General features: G+C 38.2%; 1 protein-coding gene across 2 annotated transcripts in view; it reads right to left on the bottom strand.

Annotated features, from left to right (window-relative positions):
• Positions 1–26,297, bottom strand: part of WNK3 (WNK lysine deficient protein kinase 3) — a 171,181-nt gene that overhangs the window by 43,551 nt on the left and 101,333 nt on the right. For both annotated transcript variants that reach the window (XM_023202477.3, XM_023202476.2), the window contains exons 11-17: positions 19,915–19,976; positions 16,148–16,295; positions 14,372–14,488; positions 12,166–12,321; positions 12,033–12,084; positions 10,621–10,758; positions 9,322–10,259 (exon numbers count right to left, since the gene is read on the bottom strand). In XM_023202477.3, coding sequence (XP_023058245.1) covers positions 9,322–10,259; positions 10,621–10,758; positions 12,033–12,084; positions 12,166–12,321; positions 14,372–14,488; positions 16,148–16,295; positions 19,915–19,976 — 1,611 coding nt within the window. The remainder of the gene's footprint in view (positions 1–9,321; positions 10,260–10,620; positions 10,759–12,032; positions 12,085–12,165; positions 12,322–14,371; positions 14,489–16,147; positions 16,296–19,914; positions 19,977–26,297) is intronic.

The following is a 26,297-nucleotide window of genomic DNA, read 5'->3' as shown; positions in this document are numbered from 1 at the left end:
CAAAGAACGAGATTTAGCATTTGCCTGAAGGAAGATAGTCTACTGGCAGGAAGTATGATGTCTTGGGTAAGCATTATTAATACTTAGGGCAGGGCCGGGTGCCGTGGCTCATGTCTGTAATGCCAGCATTTTGGGAAGCTGAGGCGGGCAGATAACCTGAGGTTCAGGAGTTCGAGACCAGCCTGGCCAATATGGTGAAACCCTGTCTCTACTAAATATACAAAATTAGCCTGTCGTGGTGGTGCATGCCTGTAATCTCAGCTGCTTGGGAGGCTGAGGCAGGAGAATCGCTAGAACCCAGAGGCAGAGGTTGCAATGAGCCGAGATCGCACCATTGCACTCCAGCCTGGGCAACAAGAACGAACCTCTTGTCTCAAAAAAAAACAAAAAAACAAAAAACAAAAAAAAACTTATGGCAGGTGAGGACATAAATTGTAAGCAATCAGTTTTTATTTTCTGCAGTCTCATTTTAAGCTAGTAATAGTAAGTTTCATGAGGAGAAAAAAATTAGTATTACAACTTAGAAAATGTTACATTGGTCCCACTGAAATTACAGAAAAGAATTTTAATATGTAGTAACCGGATCAAGATGGCAAATTAAATATTTGTTCTAGCCTTCCTTATCAATCCAAATTTACAGATACAACAGGAAAACAGACATAGACACATGCATATATGACTGACAGAGGAAAAAGCAGACCATGACATATGTAGGAATTGTTTCAAAATGCTGCAAACTTGGGTGGCTGATACGGGCAGCAGGAGAGAACCCTGGCCAACCAAAAAGATGAGTGGTAGGCTAGAATGCTTACAAAACTCTATCAGATCTACCTTCTGTCTCTTTCAACGTTCTCTCTTAATGCTCTCCTGTTTGCTGGCCTTCTTTTGGTTCCCTGAACAGATCTCTACCTATGACTATCACCACCACATGCAAGTCCTTCCCTGACTACCATATATAGTTTTAGTATCCATTTTCTTCTACTAGATGTGAGCTCCACAAAAACAGAGGTTTTGACTTATTCACTGCTAAAGAGATATTCACTGAATGGAAGAATGAACTGATTGGGAATAACAAAGAAGGAACAGGCAGGCACTTCTGTCCCTACCTCCACACCAAGCAAAGGGCAGCAGAGGCATGTGCCCCCAAATAAGAGTAGTAAGAGGAAAAGGTTTATGGCCAAGAGAGAGGTCAACAATGTAGGGAGGAGACAACATCCAGGAAGAAAGGTAAGCCCTCCTACCTTTGGAGACTAGCTACTGGGCCACCCTCCAGGCAGCATTAGAGATAAGTTACAAAATACAGTGCCAGGGAGCATGTCCCATACCTTTCCCACAATTACTGAAGGAAGGTTACAGTAATTATATAAAACACAGACAGATGAACAAGGAATCTCATGAGTGAAAAAGAAGAGAACACAACTAAGAATCACTAAACACTAAGGGAAAACTAACATTATAAGAAAATACTAAACTTGGCAAACAGGATAGCCAAAGAAATAGCATTAATAACATAGAATAAGACTAATAGATTCAGAGAGATGTGTGAATATACTACATCTATAAAGAAAGGAATGAACTACAGTTACTAGAAATTAAAACAATATAATACTTGACACAAAAAATAGCTGAATAGGAGATGCAACAGCTTAAAAATTGAGAAATTATGCCAGTACAAAAAGCAAAAGGACAAACAAATGGAAAGCATGAGAAGTTTATAAATAAGAGCTGGGCATGGTGTCTTATGCCTATAATCCCAGCCCTTTGCAGGCTGAGGCGGGTGGATCATCTGAGGTCAGGAGTTCCAGACCAGCCTGGCCAACATGGTGAAACCTCATCTCTACTAAAAATATGAAAATTAGCTGGGCGTGGTGGTGAGCGCCTATAATCCCAGCTACCTGGGAGGCTGAGGCAGGAGAATTGCTTGAACCTGGGAAGTGGAAGTGGAAGTTGCAGTGAGCTGAAATCATCCCATTGCACTCCAACCTGGGTGACACAGTAAGACTCTGTCTCAAAAAAGAAAAAAAAAAGTTTGTATATAAGAAAAATAGGAGGAGGGGGTATAGCTCAGGGTTAGAGCATTGGACTGCAGACCAAGAGGCTACCAGTTCGATTCCAGATACCCCTTCCGCATTTTTAATTTCCAATATGACCCAGCCATCCCACTACTGGGTATATACCCAAAGGATTATAAATTATGCTACTACAAAGACACATGCACACGTATGTTTATTGCGGCACTATTCACAATAGCAAAGACTTGGAATCAACCCAAATGTCCATCAGTGACAGACTGGATTAAGAAAATGTGGCACATACACACCATGGAATACTATGCAGCCATAAAAAAGGATGAGTTTGCGTCCTTTGTAGGGACATGGACGCAGCTGGAAACCATCATTCTTAGCAAACTATCACAAGAAGAGAAAACCAAACACCGCATGTTCTCACTCATAGGTGGGAACTGAACAATGAGCTCACTTGGACTCGGGAAGGGGAACATCACACAATGGGGCCTATCATGGGGAGGGGGGAGGGGGGAGGGATTGCATTGGGGAGTTATACCTGATATAAATGATGAATTGATGGGTGCTGACGAGTTGATGGGTGCAGCACACCAACATGGCACAAGTATCCATATGTAACAAACCTGCATGTTATGCACATGTACCCTAGAACTTAAAGTATAATAAAAAAAAAAAAAAAAGAAAAATAAGAAATGAAGAAACAAAACTATCTCTATTCACAGTTGACATGATCTTATATATAGAAAATCCAAAATAATCCACCAAAAGTTATTGGAGCTAATAAACAAACTCAGTAAAGTTGAAGGATACATCAACACATAAAGATCAGTTGTATTTTTATATACTAGCAATGAAGAATCCAAAATAGAAATTAAGAAAACAATTCCATTTCTAATAACAATAAGAAAATACTTAGGAATATATTTAGCCAAGGAGTGACAGTCTTATACGCTGAAAACTACAAAACATTAATGAAAGAAATTCAAGAATACTGAAATACATAGAAAGTTCATGAACAGGAAGACTTAATCTGTCAACAGTCCACAAAGTGACCTACAGATTCAATGCAATCCCTATCAAAACCCCAATGGCCTTTTTCACAGGAATAGAAAAGCTTACACTAAAATTTCTATGGAATCACAGGGGACCCTGAATAGCCAAAAAATATTTAAAAAGAACAAAATTGGAGGACTCACATTTCCTGATTTCCAAATATACTATAAAACTACAGTAATCAAAACACTGTCCTTTTGCTACTGGCATAAGGATAGATATTGGGATTGACAAATAGAATTAAGAGTCCAGAAATAAATCCATACATCTATAGTCAATTGATATTTACAAGACTGCCAAGACCATTCAATGGGGGAAAGAATAGTTTCTTCACCAAATGGTGCTGAACAACTGGATATCCAAATGCAAAAGAATGAAGCTGGACCCTTGTCTCGTACGTATACAAAAATTAACTCAACATATATCAAATACCTAATTATAAGAGCTAACAAAGCAATACAAGAAAAAGTAGATAATCAGACTTCAACAGTAGATGAAAAACTTTTGTGCATTAAAGGATACCATCAAGATAGTGAAAAGACAACCCTACAGAATGGGAGAAAATATTCACAAATAAAATATTTAATAAAGACATAGCATCCAGAATATATAAAGATTTTTTATTTTATTTTATAGAGATTGGGATCTCACTATGTTGACCAGGCTGGTCTTCAGCTCCTGGCCTCAAGCAATCTTACTGCCTTGGTTTCCCTGTTTTGGGATTACAGGCTTGAGCCACCACGCCCAGCCACACATATAAAGAATTCTTACAACTCAACAACACAAACAACAACCCAATTAAAAAATAGGCAAAGGACTCGAATAGACATTTCTCCTAAGAAGATATACAGATGGCCAACAAGCACACAAAAAGATTCTCAACACCACTAGCCATTAAGCAAATGCAAATCAAGACCACAATAAGAATACCACTTTATACTCACCAGGATGGCTATGATCAAAAAATTGGAAAACAAGTGTTGGTAAGCATGTAGACAAATTGGAACCCTCACATTCTGCTGGTGGGAATGTAAAATGGTGTGGCTGCTTTAGAAAAGAGTTTGGTGGTTCTTCAAAAAGTTAAACGTAGAATTACCATATGCCCCAGAGAACTGAAAACAGGAACTCATATGAGTACTTTATATGAATGTTCGTAGCAGCACTATTCACAACAGCCAAAAGGTAGAAACAACCTAATGTCCATCAACCAATGAATGGACAAACAAAATGCAGTATAGCCATAAAATGGAATATGAACCTTGAAACATTATGCTAAGTGAAAGAAACCAGACACAATGGCCATATACTGTATGGTTCCATTTATATGAAATATCTAGCACAAGCAAATCTATACTGACAGAAAGTAGATTTGTGGTTGCAAGGGGCAAGGGGGAAGGGAGAATGAATAATGACTGCTTAATGGGTATGAAGTTTCTTTTGTTGGGGTGATGAAAAAGTTCTGGAACTAGATAATGGTGATGGATACACAACCTTGTTAATATATTTAATGTCACTGGATCAAACACTGTAAAATAGTTAAAATTCTAAGAAATCACAAGACAAGTTTCCATATTTATAGAGCACAAAGAATATGAAATAAGATGAATAAACAATAAGGAGAATATACCAAAGGCATCCAGTAGCCCTTTAAGTAGGTACTATTATCTTGATTTTACAGATGAGGACATTAAGGCTGGGTAAAGGGTGTAGATAATTTGCCTAGTATTACATAGTAAATGGCAAAGCAAGATTTTGAAACTGGTTTGTGGGGTTCAAAAGCTGTTTTCTTTCTAACGCTGTTTCAATAAGAATGTTTTCATTTAAAAAAAATCACAAGTAACACATTGTGAAAGGAAAACAAAAACTCAGGACCCTAATTCACTATGCCAAAAAGAAAAAAGTTAAGCTGAAAGCTGAGTCATGCAAGAAACTGCATTTCATTTTGTTCCTAAGCAAACAGCTACAAATAAAAGGTTAAGTATCTCCAGAGGTAGCTACCCTATGTTCACCTTATCTTATGTAAAGTGCTGATTTACTGAGCAAAATTGTGAGATGAATACGTAATTGATTATTCTCCTACCTGCTCCTTTTCTCTTGCAACATGTGGATTACCATAACCTCCCTCTTTCCCCTCCAGCTTGCTTTTCTCCTTTAAATATTGAAGCCCTCAAAATCATCTTTGGAGAAAGGCACAGACCACAGACTGTATCTGTGATTCCATGTTTCCTCTCTTCTAGACATGTCCCTAACCTTGGCAAAATAAAATTCTAAATTGATTGAGATCTGCCTTAGATACTTTTTGGTTTATAACATGAATGACTGTTTTCTGTAAAAGATCTAAGCTATTAGATAAAACAAAAATCTCTGTAACAACCCTCCTTCCCAGTCCCACCTGGAAGACATCCACTAATATCAATTTATCTTTTCAGAACTTTTTTGTAAATTTATGTACATATATATGTGTGTGTGTGTGTGTGTGTGTGTGTGTGTGTTCCTTTTTAAAAATACAGGCCAGGTGTGGTGGCTCATACCTGTAATCCCACTGCTTTGGGAGACCAAGGCAGGAGCATCGCTTGAGGCCAGGAGTTCAAAACCAGCCTGGCAACATTGCAAGCCCACGTCTCTACAAAAAGTTTAAAAATGAGCCAAGCATGGTAGCATGCACTTGTAGTCCCAGCTGCTTGGCAGGCTGAGGCAAGGGGATCACCTAAACTCAGGAGGTTGAGGTTACGGTGCGCCACGATCATGCCACTGCACTCCAGCCTGGGTAACAGAGACTGTGTCTCAAAAACACACACACACACATACACATACATACATACACACACACACACCTCATCATACTGTCTGAATTATTCTGCATATATTTTTCCTGATGATTTTTCCTGGAGATATGTCCATGATAAAGATGATAATAGCTAACATATATTTATAGGTCTACTTCATGCTTTTAAATTGCTTCATAGTATCAATGTCCCTCAATTTCTATTTATAAATTTTTAAACTTGTTTGTGAATCCTTTCCTGTTACAAATAAACAAACAATGTTACACTGAACATTCTTATACATGTTCCTTTGTTTATATGTGCAAATGCTTCTCTCAGGTAGATTCTAACTTTCACAGTGCTAAATTGCCCTCCAAGTAGGCTGTACTGATTTTATTCCTACCAACATAAAATGAAAATTACCACGCCCGGCCATCAATTTCTTTAATATTTGCTAGTCTAATTAGCAAAAACTATTTTTCTGTAAAGTTTTGCCTTTCTCTCATTACTAAGAAAGTTGAAAATCTTTTCACATGTTTAGCAGGCATTTATATTTCCACTTCTGTGAAATGCACGTTCACATGCTTTGGCTATTCTTCCACTGAGTTGTCTGATCTTTTCTCAATGATTTGTAAGTATTCTTTATATATTTTAGAGTTAATATTTTGTCAGTTTTCTGAGAAAAAAAGCTTGGAAGAAAAATACATGCAAAAATAGGTTGCTATGAAAATGGAGCCAAGAATAAGAAAGATTTAAAAAATCCAATTCATGACTGCCAAATGAAAAATTAACTGGATACAGCTGAATACCAAGAGAGTGATCTGAAATTTAAAAAGAAAAAAAAAACTGAAGACATATCTGAGAACATAAGGTTTTAAAAAATGAAATTAAAAGTGAGAGCAAGCTGTTAAGAAACATGGGGAATAATCCAAGAGGCCATATATCTCCTACGATTTCCAAATGGAAATAAGCAAGACAATGAAGGGGAAGAAAAATAAGAAATGAAAATAAAGTTACTGGAGCTGAAAAAAGACACAAATCTTCAAATTCGAAACATCCACAAAAGTGATATACAAAATGAATGGAAAAGCAATATACCAAGATAGAGTCTGATAATCAGAACTCTAAGATAGTTTCCTAAAAGCAACCAGACCTGTGGTAACTGAATACAGCAGCCACTAATCACACGTGGCTATCTAAATTTAAATTAATTAAATTAAATTAAATTAAAAATTCAGGCCCTCAGTTGCATTAGCCACATTTCAAGTGCTCAATAGTCATATCTGGTTAGTGGTTACTGTATTGGATAGTGCAGACACAGAACATTTCCACATTGTAAAAAGTACTAGAGCATTGCAGTGGTCTAGAGTAAAAACAGGTTACCTACAAATGAATGATAAACAACTGAAATCACTCTCATCAGCAAGGCTAATAAAAGACAATAAAACAATGTATTCTCAATTGAGAAGAAAAAATTCTGATCCTACCATCTGTACTTAGTCAATCAAGTGTGAAGCAATATAAAGACATTTTTAGACAGGCAAAAGAATACCAAATAGGATCCCCATGCAATATATTTGAAAATATTACTCATAGAAGTATTTTAGGGGAAAAAAGAATTCCACGACACCAGAAACAGTGGCAGCTAAGTATGATCCAGATATAGCAACAGACACTTGAAACAAATAAAAGAATCCATTTGACCTTGACACTTGGGAGAGTCTCCTTCAAGCAACAAAGTTTAAATGACAGAAATAACAGTTCATTTCTTAAGATTCACATCACATTATGTGATATTTATTTATTATTTAAAATAATTTAAAAATTTAAAAGATATTTAAATTATATCAGTGGAATATTATGCAGTTGTTTCAAAAAGTTGAGTAAGATGGAACTATGTGCACTGACATGGATACCCATAAACGAAAAAAATGCAGAATAGCATATATGTAAATAAATATATGTATATAAATATTAACATGTATCTATATATCTATATAAAGATACAATATATCATATATAAAAAGCATGTCTTTATAAATATTTGTATATTAATTAAAATCATGTCTGAAAAGATTTGTTAACAACTGTGTCTATAGGTTTGGGGAAGGGGTGGATTTTAATATATACTATGTACAAGTATATATTATTACTTATATAATAACAAAAATGACAAAAAGATAGTGATAAAGATTTAGAAAGATGTCCATGATCTACTGTAAAATGAAAAAATTAAGTTGCAGACCAGTATGTATACAGCACAGTATTTTTATGAATAAAATGTTATATGTATGTAAATAGATCTGTATAAGCTTAAGAAAAGTCAAGAAGGATAAGCACCGAATTAGTAGTAGTTACTTCTGTGATTTGAAGGGGCAGAAAAGGAAAATTAAAGTTCCCACATCATATAACTCAAAAAATAAGTCAGGTCAGGCACAGTGTCTCACGCCTGTAATCCCAGCACTTTGGAGGCCAAGGCGGGTGGATCACGAGGTCAAGAGTTTGAGACCCGCCTGGCCAACATGGTGAAACCCCGTCTCTACTAATACAATTAGCCAGGCATGGTGGCACGTGTCTGTAATCCCAGCTACTCAGGAGGCTGAGGCAGGAGAATCGCTTGAACCCAGGAGGCAGACCGAGATCATGCCACTGCACTCCAGCCTAGGAGACAGAGCAAGACTCCGTCTAGGGTTTAAAAAAAAAAAAAAAAGTCATGGTATTAATGATGATTTTACTTTCTTTTCTTTTTTTGTCAAATTAAATCCCCCCAAACATGATTAAATTAAAAACCGTAACTTATTTTTTTTTTTAAGAAGGAAACTAATAACTGGCATTTTAAGTGAAAATCTAAAAGTTCTTCCTACCCACTAAAACAATCCATGAGTCAGTTTTCATTCTGTCATTAATACAAATATAGACACTGCTTGCAGGTTCTTAGCTAATTCACCAGAGGGCTCTCTTACCAAAGATAGTTTGTCATCTCTACTGAGAGGTTCTGAACACTGCAGCCTAAGTCATGGCTTTTTTTTTTTTCTTTTTTTTTTTTTTTGAGACGGAGTCTCGCTCTGTCGCCCAGGCTGGAGTGTGCAGTGGCCAGGTCTCAGCTCACTGCGAGCTCCGCCTCCCGGGTTTACGCCATTCTCCTGCCTCAGCCTCCCGAGTAGCTGGGACTACAGGCGCCCGCCACCTCGCCCGGCTAGTTTTTTGTATTTTTTAGTAGAGACGGGGTTTCACCAGGTTAGGCAGGATGGTCTCGATCTCCTGACCTTGTGATCCGCCCGTCTCGGCCTCCCAAAGTGCTGGGATTACAGGCTTGAGCCACCGCGCCCGGCCGAGTCATGGCCTTCTTAAATACCTGTGACCTCAGAATCTTGTGACATAGACCATTTCATTTCAAAGGACAGAATGTTAGAAGAGAAGGCATTTCTTTAAAACAATAAGCAACGAGTAAGGAATTGGTTAGAAAGAATGATACTTACATGTAAACACAATTCGCTGGGTACAGAAGTTATCACATTCAGGTCCCTTTTGAACACTGATATATTAGCAGGCTGACTTGCAGCCACATTGGACAGAAGCTTAGAGCCTGTCTGTTGGAAATTAGGGGATTGTATAGGGCTATCTTGAATTCCACAGTGACTGATGGCTATGACTTCTGTCACTGGACAGGAGAGGGTATCTTCAGCAGAGGAAGAAAATGGAGAGTCTATGCTTTGGGTATCCTTCTGACTCTCGGGATAGATGCTAGAGATGCTGTGCTCCTGATAGAGCAAGTTTCTTAATTTTTCATCCAGAGTTTTAATTCGGTTGTCTGCAAACTCCAGTTTTGGAGGTCTTTCTCCATCCGATTCCAGGACAGTAGTGGGTTGAAGGGTAGCTGGTTCAAGGCCAGGGGTCTGAGTGGGAATGACTGTCTTTGGAGAACTTGCTTCAGTGTTCACTGTAGTTTCTCCTTCTTGGGAAATAAACTCTGCATCCATAGCTGGCTGCTGTATTGATAAGGTATGAGGCTTCTGATCAAATGCCAGAGTTGTAAGAGAGTTACCAGCAGTCTGAGTTGATTCGCCAGGATGAGGCATAAGTGCATCAGCCTGACTGGCGGTTTGGTGACATGGATACACAGGTATGAATATGCTTGCTTGTTTGGTGAGTCCCTCACATTCAGCTCGAACTGCATGAACTGAAGTAGTAGAGTAACTGGAACTATTAGTAACTGGTGCCATTATCTGCCTGTTACCTTCCACTTGATAAAGTATAGCTGGCTGCTTGGTTTCTACACTAGCACATTCAGAAATCTTACCATCAACCACATCCTTGTGTTCTGATTTGGAGGTGAAAAGTACACGGTGGCATGGATTATTTTCTATAGTGAGCAGTGTGTCCCGTGGTATCTCCTTATTACTTGTGTTTTTTGGACCTGGAACAACAATAAAGAATGGCTAAGCACGTACTGATAAGTACAAAGCATAGACTAGTGCCCTAAGTCAAAAGGAACAGGAGGAGAAAGGGGCAAATGAGAACCTGTGTGAAAGTACTCTTGTAAATAAGACTCAAAACACACAGAATTCAACCTGGCAAGGAAAATAATATTTTCCTTTTGTCTCATAAATATTAAATAGGAAATGGCTTAAGTTGTATCCTAATATTAATGTCTTCAAAAAAGCTTATGAAAATTCTCATAAGCATAAAATTCCCATGGAAACCAGTTAAAGATAACATATGTATTTTGCATCCCATCCTTTGAGACTGGACAAAGCTGGCAGAGAAGAAAAGCTTACTAGGAAGTGGATGTAGGCCAGGAACCGAAGACATGGAATGCTGAAGAGAAGGAGGAGACTGAGTCTCACGGTTTCTTATCGTCTGATTGATACAGAATCGCCACCGACCAACTGGGGATGACTGAGGAGCAGATTCATCTGCAGAAATAATTAGCAAAAAAAAATATGCTAAGCGATTTTCAATTTATTTACCTTATTGACTGAAGAAGCCAGATTAAATAAACAATTTGTCTTGTATCTCCATTTCTAATAGTACTAGAATATACGTAATTGATAAGACCAGCCCTCTCAATGCTGACAAAAAGTCTAAAGTACTAAGCACACAATATCTTTAGAGAAGGATTTTAGATTCTACTGAAACAAATATTGCATCAATAGCAATTAGAAACAGGGTACTCTTTGAAAAACTGACAGCACTTTTCCCATTAAAACCTATATCTCCTATTCTGTATCCTAATTATGATAGTGCTTACATAAATCTATATATGTATTAAAATTTACAGAAGTGTACACCAAAAGAAAAAGGAATCAGTTTTACTGTATGACATTTTTAAAAATAAAGTAAAATAAAACCCTACATCTTAACTGCTACTTTGTAAACGTACTCAAATAAGTAATTCTCTTTTAAACTTTACCCAACTTTGTTAGTCAGAAACCTACTCAGATCTTGGCTAACCAGAAAAATAAGATATAGGAGGACTCTGCATCATAACACAGTCAAACTAAATTTCAGGATAATGGTATCTACTTCTATTACTCCCACACCACCTTTTGCTTCTCTATGTTCCTATAATTTCTTCAGGGGTGCTCATTTGTCTATGGCTCTTATCCCCTCCCAGACACTCTTTAATATACCCATGACCAGAACTGAGAAGAATGGAAAGATAAAGTCATCAGAAAAGAAAACAGAAGACCCTAGTTTTCATTTCTGGAGGTTTATCTGGCATCTGATTTACTAAAAGTTATCAGTGACCAGAGCACGTAGAAGCACATCATTCATCGTTAGTAGAATAAAATCAAGATATGAATGACTATTGAAACATGAGGCAAACTTAGAAAATGATGACTTTTGTTAAAAAGTTTCTATCCATCTCAAATCAGAAAAAAATAACTTACTAGTTAAGTTTCAAACAGTTATGCCATTTAAGGTCATCAGTACTGTGACTGCTTTTCTGGTAACATTACCACCCAACAACTCAAAAATACATCAATGAGATAAAGAACCAACACTTGAGGAAAAGTCAGGGGATGGATTATTACCTCTGGGCCTTTCAAAGTGTGAGAAAACCTACACTAATAATAAGTTACCAAATTAATTTATTGGCTAACATCTTTCCCAATGAAGGTGTGTTAAAAGTTTTCAAATGTCTTGCTTCAAAAACCAAATGGTAAATTTTACTAAATATACTTACTGCTGGTTTGAGTAGATGTAGAATTTATCTGTACTTGTTCAGATGACCCTGTCTGAATTAAAAATGAATAGATAAATTAAAATGTTCCTGATTCATATCTGAGAAGATCTGTTTGCTAAACAATTGTTCTCACCTGGCTACTGTTGGAGTCCACAGTAATAGAATCAACTCCAATGGCTCTTTCTGTGGCAGAGTGGACATGAAGGATCTCCTGGGCTTGACCTACAATAGCTCTCAATTCTTCTACAAACTTTTCTTTCTCACTTTCTAGCACAAAGTTATCTTCAACCTGCCCAAAAGTAAAAGTATGTCTATTCATGAGAGTGAATGTAGTTTATTCAAAGTTATAATATTATATAAATAGTGACTACCACGTAAAGAAAGAAAATTGGGCCAGGCACGGTGGCTAATGCCTGTAATTGCAGCACTTTGGGAGACCGAAGCGGGCAGATCACGTGAGGTCGGGAGTTCAAGACCAGCCTGACCAACATGGAGAAACCCTGTCTCTACTAAAAATACAAAATTAGCCAGGCACGGTGGCTCATGCCTGTAATCCCAGCACTTTGGGAGGCTGAGGCGGGTGGATCACCTGAGGTCAGGAGTTCGAGACCAGCCTGGTCAACATGGTAAAATCCCGTCTCTGTTAAAAATACAAAAATTAGCCGGGTGTGGTGGCATGCGCCTGTAATCACAGCTACTTGGGAGGCTGAGACAGGAGAATCGCTTGATCCCAGGAGGCGGAGGCTGCAGTGAGCCAATATCATGCCATTGCACTCCAGCCTGGGCAACAGAGGGAGACTCTGTCTCCCAAAAAAAAAAAAAAAAGCTCAGAAGACCACTAATTAGGTTAAACATTCCTGAAAAGAACAAAAGAAGAGACAGTTCAGAAAATACTATGTTAAACAAGAACAGAACTGATGAAATACTTGACTTTTAAAATGTTTAATTCTGCTTGGCTAGAAACACATACACAAAGAAAGCTGGCAGAAACAAAAAGCATTATATGAACTCTTCCTGCCATTCTAGTCCTATCCCCATCAAAAAAAGGGGAAGATGCAAAAGTAACCTAGAAAATAATACAAAATAAATAAAATAAAGGGGGAAGAAATACTAACTTAAGCCTAAAAATTCAAAGAAAATATTAAAAACTAAATGAAACAATAACATGCAAGATGTTAGATCAGTGGCTAACACATTAGAATTACAAGGGGAGGCCAACCCGGCTAACACTGTGAAACCCCATCTCTACTAAAAATACAAAAAATTAGCCGGGTGTGGTGGCGGGCACCTGTAGTCCCAGCTACTTGGGAGGCTGAAGCAGGAGAATGGCATGAACCTGGGAGGCGGAGCTTGCAGTGAGCCAAGATCGCACCACTGCACTCCAGACTGAGAGAGAGAGCGAGACTCCATCTCAAAAAAAAAAAAAAAAAAAGAATTACAAGGGGAGGGATACCCCATTTACCTTTACATCATTCTTACACATTGTATACCTATATCGAAATATCTCATATACCTCATAAATATATAAACTTTCTATGTACCCACAAAAATTTAAAAAACAAACAAACAAACAACAAAAAAAGAATTACCTGGGGGTTTAGCTTTTTCAAAGCCTGTTATCAAATATAAAAATAATAAAACATAACTTTTTTCTGAGACAGGGTCTTGCTCTGCTGCCCAGGCTGGAATGCAGTGACATGATCATAGCTCACTACAGCCTCAATCCCCTGGGCTCAAGCAATCGTCCTCACTCAGCCTCCCAAAGTGCTGGGATTACAAGTGTGGCCATCACATCTGGCATTTTTAAATTTTTTGTAAAGACAAGGTCTCACTCACTACATTGCCTAGCCTGGTCTTGAACTCCTGGGCTCAAGTGATCCTCCTGCCTAGGCCTCCCAAAGTGCTGGGATTACAGGCATGAGCCACTGTGCCCAGCAAAAAATAAACTAAAAAATAAAAATAAATAAAATTTCCTGGGGAGCTTTACAAACTATTGATGCTTGGGCCTCACCTGCAAATATTCTGATTTAATCAAGGGACCAGGCAATACAATTGTTTTTAAAAAGCTTGTCAAGTGATTTTCACATGCACGCAGAGATAAGAACCATTTATCTATATTATCTCTAAATGAAACCTCCGCATATTTTCCAGATAAATATAATGAAACTGGAGGAGATGCAGTGATTTACACTTCATGATAACCCAATTTAGCACTGTACAAACTTTTAAAACTAATCGTACTCTTTAAAAAATGATGGCTCAAAATAAATGGAGACAGAATTATAGGGGAAAAAAGACAGAATGCTGAAGGGAAGATAATTTGGTCTTACTGTACTTACCATATAGTCTGCAATATCCTCTGGCGCATCACCATCAACATCAAACTTGAAGGTGACCATCTTGTTGTTGTGTGTCTCCAGCTGACACTCTACCATGTTATCTCCAGAGGTTGATACCTGAGTACAAACATTTCACTGGTTTAAGAGTGAGTCACTGTCTTTTCTTTGCAAATTGTGCAGGGAACATCTACACTAGTTCACCTACAATATATGTGGAAAATGGCTTAAATAGTTCAGAATCTAAAAAGACTATGTTTTCCCTTAGTGGAATACCATCTAAACAGCCATTCTATGACTAATCTAACAGGTTCAAGTTACTCAGTAAAAAATAAGTTATAAATGTGATCCTGTGGTAAAGAAAACAATACAACTTTTATAAGAAAGCAAAAAAAAAAGGTATAATAGTCACTAGAGCTATCTGCAATGCAAAGATTTAAATTTAATAATTAATTTCCAAAATTCTCTTAATCTATAAATTGACTAAGCAAAAGAAGAGGCATTGCGAATGGAAATGTAAACTGGATCAATCTTTATGGACAGCAATCTAGCAACACATATCCAGAAATTTAAAAAATCTTCATATTCTGACCCATGAATCCGACTCCTATGGATCTAATAAGGAAATAATCAGGGATAGATACAAAGATTTATGTTCAAGGATTTTGTTGCAAAGATATACAGACAGCCAAAAAGAGTAAAAGACAGCAAGTTAGAAAAAGGACAGACTGGGAAAAAGATGGAAAGAAAGAACATAAACCAAGAACACAGGGAATGATTAAGTTATTTCTCTGTATAAGCAGCTATCTAATGTAGCCATTTAAAATGTCATGTTATCGAAAAATTAATGATACAGAAAAGCATACATGATATACTAGGTTTTTAAAAATACAGGATATAAAATTATATATAGGTTGAAGCAGTCAACTGAAATATACATCATGTTGGTTAGAGATATGGGCTTTAAAGTCTGATTTAGGTTCAGATCTGACATTATCACTTGCTAGTTGAGTGATCTTAAGCAAATTACTTTGCTCCTCTGATTTTTTTGTTTTTTTTCAGATGGAGTTTTGTTCTTGTTGTCCAGGCTGGAGTGCAATGGCGCAATCTCGGTTCACCGCAACCTCCTGTCTCAGCCTCCCAAGTAGCTGGGATTACAGGCATGCACCACCATGCCCAGCTAATTTTTGTATTTTTAATAGAGATGGGATTTTATCGTATTGGTCAGGCTTGTCTCAAATTCCTGGCCTCAGATGATCCACCGGCCTCAGCCTCCCAAAGTGCTGGGATTACAGGTGTGAGCCACTGTGCCCGGCCCACTCCTCTGATCTTTAGTATCTTCATTTGTAAAGATAAGTATACACTACGACCTATATCATACAGGGTTATTGAAGGATTAAATGATAAAATGCATGGATAACATTTAGGGTGCCTACCACAAAAGAACTCAATAGATTTTTACTGCTATTACTAGTACTATTACAACCTTAATAATGTAAAACACTACATGTACATATAGGAAAAAGAGAGAAAAACAAACTAAAACATTAATAGGAGCTATCTCTGAATGGTGGTTACAAGTGGATTTTATTTTCTTTCTTATATTTCCTAAGTTTAACAATGAACACATAATACTCGTATTGGAAAGTCTTTCATGGAGAAAAGGTTAGTTTAGAGAAGGTTTCACAATATTCTACAACTCACTTCTGTAGCACTGCCCCTCTCTGACCCTCCAGACCTCTATATGTACTCTTAACCAAACCATATTTACAAACTGACCTGAAGGACGGTGAGCTGAAATTTAGTCCCCTTCTCTGGTCGGGGACAGGAAGCTCTTCTCTGTTTGATCCGATCCTGTTTGCCATTTCCACTTGGGTTATCAGGGCTACTGATGTTTTCCTTCATAGTTGCCATATCTTGATTCAAGCTAGTAATATTTTTAAAAAAGTAACTCATTCCAGTCTTGACAGTAAAATTCTAAGAAAAACTCCCAATTATAAAACCATAAATAATGAGTTTAAGAAAAATTAATAAATACTACAATCTTTTTAAAAGTTATGACTGCACAACTCTGTGAATATACTAAAAGCCATTAAATTACACACTTTAAATGGTGTGTGAATTATATTTCAATAAAGCCTCTTCAAAAAGCTGAAAAATTAAGATCACACTGTATTTATTTAGCAAACATCTCACAGTGATGAGAATGAAAGAAAAACACTGCCAGTGATAGATCTCTGTGAAACCTTTTATTATGGGGTGCTCTTGATCGGTTTTATCTTGTTTGTTTAGGGGTTACTTTATTTATATCTTCAAATAAAACTTCTAAAACCAAAACAAATTATCACTCAAAATATACCTGTTTATGTAATGAACTCAACAGGGTAGACCAGGTATGGGAGACAAGAATAGTGTTCTGCAGGAGGCAGAACAAGAAATGAAAATGAATGATGTAAAAAGAGCTCAACATTATTCATTCTAATTAGTTACATTTTACAGGTCTACATCAATATTATTATGAAAGGGGAGGCTACCTTTTAGTTTATCTGTGTCAAAGGCATTTTTCAGGTTTTTATTTAAACTCAAACATATTTCAATAAAAAAATTTCAATAAACACATTTGGAATTTAAATTACAAGCTCTAAGTTTCAGACATGTTTTTGAAACAGATATCTTTGAAATTAATTTAAGCAAGTTATTTCTCCTAAAAACAACTCATGAAGCATCTATATATAAATGTACAAGAAGAGATAAAAATAACTCCTAAATTTTTTATGTCCATATGACAAAGAATTTGCATAAATATAAGTAGTGGAAGAAGATACATTAATACTGCCCTTAAGAGTTTTTTAGGCCGGGCGCGGTGGCTCAAGCCTGTAATCCCAGCACTTTGGGAGGCCAAGACGGGTGGATCACAAGGTCAGGAGATCGAGACCATCCTGGCTAACCCGGTGAAACCCCGTCTCTACTAAAAAATACAAAAAACTAGCCGGGCGAGGTGGCGGGCGCTTGTAGTCCCAGCTACTCGGGAGGCTGAGGCAGGAGAATGGCGTAAACCTGGGAGGCGGAGCTTGCAGTGAGCTGAGATCCGGCCACTGCACTCCAGCCTGGGCGACAGAGCAAGACTCCGTCTCAAAAAAAAAAAAAAAAAAAGTTTTTTAAATACACAGAGAAATGGCAGTAACAAGTAATCAGAGGATAAAAGGAATATAATTTTAGCCAATGGGCTATATCATTCACATTCCAAAGTTACTTAACACACCAGTTTAGGGTTTGGGACAATATGGCAGAAACTCAACTCTCCCTGCTCTTCCCCTCTAAGTACAGCTAAAAGTTCTAGAAATAATGTAGTAGACAACGACAGGAGGGCACAGAAGAGTGAAAAGATGAAAGTGGACTGGCTAGGGACCCCCAGGACTTGAGGAATATCATAGCAACTTGGTATCTTCCAATTACCCACCCAGTGAATAAAGGCAGTACAGGCAGTGTCTCCCAATTCCCAGTCCAGAGGCAAAGGCAGCCCAAGCCCAGTGTCTCCTGATCCCCAACCCAGCAACAGAAGAGGACTTAAGTAGGCCCTGTCCTTCCCCAGTGGCACTGGTAGGGGCCCCACCAGTAAGTAGAGCATAGCCTGTAGAGCAGACCTGGGGGAGCAGGCCTAGGGAAGCACTCTCCACCTCTTGGCCCAGCAGTGGGGGCCAGGGGTTCCAGGTGAACAAAACAAACCAGAATAGCAGCACTGTAAGGATTTTGAAAACTAAATTGTCATCAGAATCATGGCCCACAAAAGCAGGCCAGAACCTATGCATCTAAACAAGGGTGACTGCTTGCTAACATAGAAAATTTCAATAGGCCGGGCATGGTGGCTCACGCCTATAATCCCAACACTTTGAGAGGCTGAGGTTGGCAGATCACCTGAGGTCAGGAGTTTGAGACCAGCCTGGCCAACATGGCGAAACCCTGTCTCTACTAAAGTAAGTTAGCTGGGCATAGTGGCACGTGCCTGTAATCCCAGCTACTCAAGAGGCTGAGGTAGGAGAATCGCTTGAACCTGGGAGGTGGAGGCTGCAGTGAGCCAAGATCACACCACTGCATTCCAGCCTGGGCAACAGAGTAAGACTCCATCTCAAAAAAAAAAAAAAAAAAAAAAAGACTTAAATAGGATCTACAGATCTACAGTCACCTGACATAATATCCAAATGCCCAGGAGGCAAATGAAAATAAACTCCTTTGTCATACCCCAAAAACTAGAAAAATTACAACTTGAATGCAAAAAGGTAATCAACAAATGCCAACACCAAGATGAGTCAGTTATTGAAATCATCTAACAAGAATAAGATGAGGCCAGGCACTGTGGCGCACGCCTATAATCCCAGCACTCTGGGAGGCCAAGGCGGGTGGATCATTTGAGGTCAGGACCTATCTACTAAAAATACAAAAATTAGCCAGGCGTGGTGGTGGGAGCCTGTAATCCCAGCTACTTGGGGGGCTGAGGCACAAGAATCACTGGAACCCAGGAGGTGGAGGTTGCAGTGAGCCGAAATCTTGCCACTGCACTCCAGCCTGGGCAATAGAGTGAGACTCCATCTTGGAATTATCTAACAAGAAATTTATTTAGACAGAGTCTCACTTTGTCACCCGGGTTGGAGTACAGTGGTGTAATGTTAGCTCACTGCAACATCTGCCTCCTGGATTCAAGCAATCCCCCAGCCCCAGCCTCCCAAGTAGCTGGGATTACAGGCGTGCACCACCACACCTGGCTAAATTTTGTATTTTTAGTAGAGACAGGGTTTCACCATGTTGGCTGGGCTGGTCTTGAACTCCTGACCTCAAGTGATCTGCCTGTCTCGGCCTCCCAAAGTGCTAGGATTACAGGTGTGAGCCATTGTACCCGGACTCTGACAAGAATTTTAAAGCAGCTATCGTCAAAATGCTTCAATAAGCAATCACGAATAATCTTGAGGCAAATGAAAAAACCAAAATCTTATAAAAGAAATAGAAGATTTTAAGAAGAACCACACAGAAGGTATAAAACTAAACAATCACAGAAAAAAAAAAAAACCCTCACTAAATAGGCATAATAGTAGAATGAATAGGACAAAGGAAACAATCAATGAACGTGAAGATAGAACAATAAAAACTATCCAATCTATATTTTATACAGAAAAATACTAGTTTTCAAGTACTAAATAATAATACAATTAAATATCTAGTTGTAATTTATTTCTTTAGATTAGCTAGAATTCTACTCTAAACTCTATTGTTTCTTCCTTCCTTAACCCTTTACCAGCTTTTCCTAGAACAGAAGGGTATAAATAAACACAATAAGAAAATGAACAATTAATTTCACAATCTGTATGATCCCTAATAACATAAAAAAGCAAAAAACAAATCTAGTAATATTTTTATTAAACATCTTTATTAAACATTCACACAAGTACAAGAATACAGAAGCTTCTCTAGTCAGGATGCACTAAGCACCTAATGAGTACATAAACTTCAGCATATCCTCATTGTTCTCATGGTACTAATTTGAAGATACTTACCTTCGAACTAAATCTGGTTTTAGAAGAGCTGCTTGTTCAACTCCAACTGGTTGGGATACAGGCTGTAAACAGTACAGACAAAAAACTTGCTATGATAACAGTAAAATTCAAGCTAAATATACAATTTGTTTCTACTCAGAAAACATGATAGTTTTGGTTACCTTGCAAACCTGGTAGAATATCTATGATACTGGATGTCTGCATCAATCCTATTATTAACATTATTACCAAAGATAAATAAAATTTAACAATACATCAAGTACATCTTTTTTTTTTTTTTTTGAGACGGAGTCTCGTTCTATCGCCCAGGCTGGAGTGCAGTGGCCCGATCTCAGCTCACTGCAAGCTCCGCCTCCCGGGTTTACGCCATTCTCCTGCCTCAGCCTCCCGAGTAGCTGGGACTACAGGCGCCCACCACCTCGCCCAGCTAGTTTTTTGTATTTTTTTTTAGTAAATACGGGGTTTCACCGTGTTAGCCAGGATGGTCTCGATCTCCTGACCTCGTGATCCACCCGTCTCGGCCTCCCAAAGTGCTGGGATTACAGGCTTGAGCCACCACGCCCGGCCCAAGTACATCTTATACATGAAGATTTTTCATTTGAAAAAGTTAGCACTGTTATATGTACTTTTGTTTGAGTTATTTTTCAATGGAAGACACTACTACTGAGCTTCCAGTCCTAGTTGTAAAACTACTACTTAAGAGAAGAGTTACTACCACTCTACAAGAAGATAAATCAATGACTCAGGCATTAACTTAATGTGTAGTCTGTCTGTCTCTCATCTCTTTTCTCTAAACGATTTCAACTATCCCTTCAAGGAATTAGTATTCAGCAGCTGCAACATTGGCTTCCAGGAGAAAAGTGTTTAAGCTCTTAATAGGACAAATACCAATTCTACTGGAAAATAATTTTACATTTACCTAATCCAACCTCTATGCACTGCCACTAGTGATAGCAGAGTGATCTTAGAATGCAAATCTAACAAAATTGATAATTTCCTTACTAGTTTATACCCTATATGATGGCTCCTCATCCTCTATAAGATTAAGGTCCTTCAGATGGCAAATAATGTTCTCAATGAACTGGCCTGTACCTGATTATCCAGCCTTATCTCTCTGTTTGAAGCCACACTAAACTGTAGCTCCTCTGTGTAAATTAGGCTCTTCTGCATACTGTGACTCTACTTATATTCCTCCACTTCCCTAAACTATTTCAAACTATTTCATCATTCTAATCAACCCATACTGAGAAATTTTTTCCTGGATAAATTAAACTAGCTTCTAATTACAGATTAGATAATTAGCTCTTTAACATAATCACTGTTTAAACACTGAGAGCAAATATTTCAGCAAATAGTTTTTTTGTATACTTAAGATTCAACAAAATGTATCTAATTTAACTAATGTTTGTATAGTCCCAGTAAGTTGGAACAGTAACATGGCATCCTAATGCATAAATCCAGAGACAAGTGTATGTACTAAGCAAAGAGAAACAAAACATAGTTACTATATAACAATATGGAATTATATTTTATAATCACTTGCAATTATTAATGGGGTTATTAATGCTACTTTGTGCTAGTGCTCAGAATCATGGCTAATGTTTGGTTTATCCGCCTTCATATCTGAAAGCTACAAGTTAAACTATGTCATAATATTTCTAAGGGTTTCAAAATTAATATTTACAAATAGGTGCTGGGCCATTTTTGCAGATGTCTTTCCAATTTAATGAAATGTTTCATTTTTACTTTCATTTGTTTGTTTTATGTTTTGAGATGGAGTGCGCACCACCACACCTGTATTTTTTTTTTTCTTGTATTTTTAGTAGAGATGGGGTTTCACCATGTTGGCCAGGCTGGTCTCAAACTCCTGACTTCAAGTGATCCACCTGCCTTGGTCTCCCAAAGTGCTGGGATTACAACCATGAGCCACCACGCCTGCCCCATTTTTACTTTTGTTTAAAACTGCAGTCAGTCCTTTTTATCTGTGGATTCTGCATCCATGGATTCAGCCAATCTTGGATTGAAAATATAATATTCTGGTTGGGCACGGTGGCTCACACCTGTAATTCCAGCACTTTGGGAGGCCAAGACAAGAGGACTGCTTGAGCCCAGGAGTTTGAAGTTACAGTGACCTATGATTATACCACTGTAGCCCAGCCTGGGCAACACAGCAAGACCCTGTCTTAAAAAAAGAAAAAGAAAAAGACAAGACAAGACAGTATTTTCAGGATTCAGAACCCTTGGATATGGAGGGCTGACTTCATGTGTGTGATTCCACAGGGCCAACTGTAGGGCTTAGCATCCTTGGATTTTGGTATCCAAGAAAAGTCCTGGAACCAATCCCCTACAGATACCAAGGGACGATTGTACTGCAGTGTTACATATTGATATAATGGTGACCTACCCTAAGATTATCAGATTTGAGGCTTGGTAAGTCTGTTTGTACAAAGTTGAATTTATTTTTTTTCTTATTACCAAAGCAAGATGAATATAGATAAGCTTGTTTAACACCTTGGTGTATATTCTTTGAGACCATTTTCTGTACACACACACACACACGTTTTTAATGTAATCATAACGTATGTACTCTTTTATAATCTTTTTACTTAAAACATCTTAAGTGTTTAAGCACATGTTAAGGGCTACATAATATCCTTTAGTATAAACATACCATTATTTATTTAATGGCACAAGTAAGGGAGACAAACATCTAATTTTTTTGCTATTTGCAACTGTATTTCATATTGTGAGGAACATTCTTGTAGCCAAATCTTTGTATGCATTCTTAATTATTTCTTTGGAAGCCTTTCTAAAAATGGAATTGCTAGACATTTTTAAGGCTTGATATATATTGCCAAATTGCCCTTCAGAAAGGTCTAACCAGTTTACAGTCCTACCAGAGGTTTGTGAAAGTATCCATTTTCCTCTATATTTGGTATTTGCTATCCTATAAAAATGTTTAATTATTAAATGTATATAACATTATAAAATGTAGGAAAATGGGAAAAATCACCTAGAATGCTGTTTTCCTAACATGGCTGTGATTATAATATTTGCTATAATATTATAGGCTTTTTTCATGTGTATAAATGGTTGCAATTATACAGTTTTTTTCTGCTTTTTAAAATGTATTAAGTATTTTTCCTTACCTTTATTGGCCTGCATTATTCCAGTTTTTAATAGGCACATGATAGGACAATAAGTATTCATATTTATCTAACTCCTCCCCTATTCCTAGATAACTAACTTACTGCCAATTTTTATTACATATAAATAAAAATACAGTAAAAATACAGAGATAGCTACCATAGCTAACATTCACTATGAAACAAGCATCGTAGTATGTGCTTTTTGCTTCCTTTTTATTATTTTCTTCAGATTAATTTCCAGGATTGGCAATATCAGATCATGAACATTTTTATGGCACAGTTTTTCTTCCTATGTCACCCTTTCCTTTCTTATTTCTACCTTCACACATTTATTGGAAACCTAGTGTGTAGCAGGCACTGTGCTAAGAGGCAGTGAGAATACAAAATGAATCTGATGGAGCCTTGGAGTCAAATATTAAACAGATATAATAGAGAGTGGGCTGGGCACAATGGCTCACATTGGGAGGCTGTAATTTGGGAGGCTGAGGCGAGTGGATCACCTGAGGTCAGAAGTTTGAGACCAGCCTGACCAATATGGAGAAATCCCATCTCTACTAAAAATACAAAAATTAGCCGGGCGTGGTGGCAGGCACCTGTAGTCCCAGCTACTCAGGAGGCTGAGGCAGGAGAACTGCTTGAACCTGGGAGGTGGAGGTTCCAGTGAGCCAAGATTGTACCACTGTACTCTAGCCTGGGTGACAAGAGCGAAACTCTGTCCTTAAAAAAAAAAAAAGAAAAGAAAAAGAAAAAAGAAAAAAAAAGAAAAGTAGAAACAGCTACTTCTGCTGGGGCAGGAGCAGGGAATCAATCTTGTTATATTCTTGAGGCTCCCCTAACTGGTTCTGAGGTCTTATGTAACGCCAAACCTTGGGAAGGTGTTGAGGAGGATCTTTCTCCTTTACTTGCTCCACCACACCTTTCCTCCTTCCATTGGTGGTTCTCAGCCCCAGAAGGGGAGATGGGAAGACCAAAGAGATAAAAAGCTAAGACCACGTACAACATCCCAGAGATTCTTACTCAGTTATTATGGAGTGAAGGAGACCAGTAAAACTGGGATGTACTTTTAAACATTTCATAAATTGCTTTATTATATTATTGATGTTACAAAGCATCTCTCTCTCCCCTGAAGTACTTTTAACAGCCACTATTTGTTGAGCACTTATTACATGCCAGACGCTTCTCATATTTTATATCCCCTAATCTAATAAGCCTGCAATACAGGCATTTTTCATAACATTATAAAAATGTTCCAACACATAGAAAAGTGGAATTGTTCTGTGAAAAACTATATATCCAACACCACTCATAGTCTATGGGATTTTACTATAGGTACATTATCCCATATATTTCAAAGTAGGTTGCAAATGCAAGATAGGCATTTTAAAACTTTTACAACCATTTAAAAGCATTTCACACCAAAAAGAACCAAAGCTGGGCGAGATTAAATAACTTTCCTCAAGTCACACAGTGAGTTCAAAGAGTCAGAGTTGAAATCCAGGTGTAACCAATGACACAAATTGACTCAAGCCTATATGTATGCTGTATATACCTGGTTAACAGTGGAATTTTTGCTTATTTAATTAAAGAAAATTATCACTGTGCATGGTGCCCATTTCCATATTTTTATATTTATATAGAATTCTTCATCTATAAAGATGTTGTCTTACATAAGCCCAATCGTTGGTGAAGGCAAGATTCTAAACTTTTTTTTTTTTTGAGACAGGGTCTCACTCTGTTGCCCAGGCTGCAGTATAGCCTCAACCTCCCAGGCTCAAAGTGATTCTCCCACTTCAGCCTCCTGAGCAGCTGAGACTTACAGGCACACGCCGCCACACCTGGCCCAAATTTAAAAAAAAAAATTAGCCAGGTGTGGTGGCTCATGCCTATAAACCCAGCACTTTGGCAGGCTGAGGCAGGCGGATCACCTGAGGTCAGGAGTTGGAGACCAGCCTTCAACAGGTGAAGCCCTGTCTCTACTAAAAATACAAAAAACTAGCCGGGCGAGGTGGCGGGCGCCTGTAGTCCCAGCTACCTGGGAGGCTGAGGCAGGAGAATGGCGGGAACCCGGGAGGCAGAGCTTGTAGTGAGCTGAGATCCGGCCACTGCACTCCAGCCTGGGCGATAGAGCGAGACTCCGTCTCAAAAAAAAAAAAAAACAAAAAAAAAACAAAAAAAAACAAAAAAAAACAAAAATTAGCCAGATGTGGTGGCGCATGCCTGTAATCCCAGTTACTCGGGAGGCTGAGGCATGGGAATTGCTTGAACCCAGGAGGTGGAGGTTGCAGTTAGCCATGATTGTGCCACCGCACTCCAGCCCGGGTGACAGAGTGAGACTGTCTCAAAAAAAAAAATTTTTTTTGTACAGATGGGGGTCTCAGTGTGTTGCCCAGGCTGGTCTCGAACTCCTGGGCCCAAGTTATCCTCCCGCCTTGACCTTCCAGAGTGATGGGATTACAGGTACGAGCCACCGTGCCAGGCCTGAACAATGAAATTTACCCTAAGTTAAAAAACTGATCCAAAAGCACGGTTCCTGGGATAAAACTCACATAATGACATTCAGGCTATTACATAGGCCAAAATGATGAAAACATACCAGCACTACAAAGACTGACACATAAAAGAGTGACAGGAACTATGAGAGATGAAAGTGATAGGAATTAGGAGGAAGTTCCATTAACTGTAAGGCAGACAGAACTGAATTGAGGGGAGCCTAACTTCATGAAAGCAGACTTAAATTCCAAACTTTTATTCTAATACTGCCCCCTGTTAAGTGATCAAAGGTCTGTAAGAACTAGCAAACTGATCAGGCACTGGTATCGCCTCAGCCCCACAAAGCTTTCTACAGATATTTGGAAAAAGCAACTAACATTTTTTTTTTTTTTAATGGCAAGAATGAGAATGCACACTGGAGAAGAAAAGGAGAAGACTGACTGAGCCATTTTGCAGTCTGGAAGGTAGAGACCTTATAAGTAAAGTCAAATGAGCAAGGATGCAGACAGGTAACATTTGGCAGCCCTGCATGTTGGAGATCACAGTCTTTAATGTATTTGATTATTTCAGAACATTGGATAATTCATTATGGGAGTAAAAAAAGTAAACCGAGAAACTGCTGGGGGGCGGAGCAAGATGGCCGAATAGGAACAGCTTCGGTCTCCATCTCCCAGCGCGAGCGACACAGAAGACCGGCGATTTCTGCATTTTCAACTGAGGTACTGGGGTCATCTCACTCGGGAG

The sequence above is a fragment of the Piliocolobus tephrosceles genome, chromosome 12, assembly GCF_002776525.5.
Source record: "Piliocolobus tephrosceles isolate RC106 chromosome 12, ASM277652v3, whole genome shotgun sequence".
Lineage (NCBI taxonomy): Eukaryota > Metazoa > Chordata > Mammalia > Primates > Cercopithecidae > Piliocolobus > Piliocolobus tephrosceles.
This window is presented reverse-complemented; position numbering and strand designations above follow the sequence as displayed.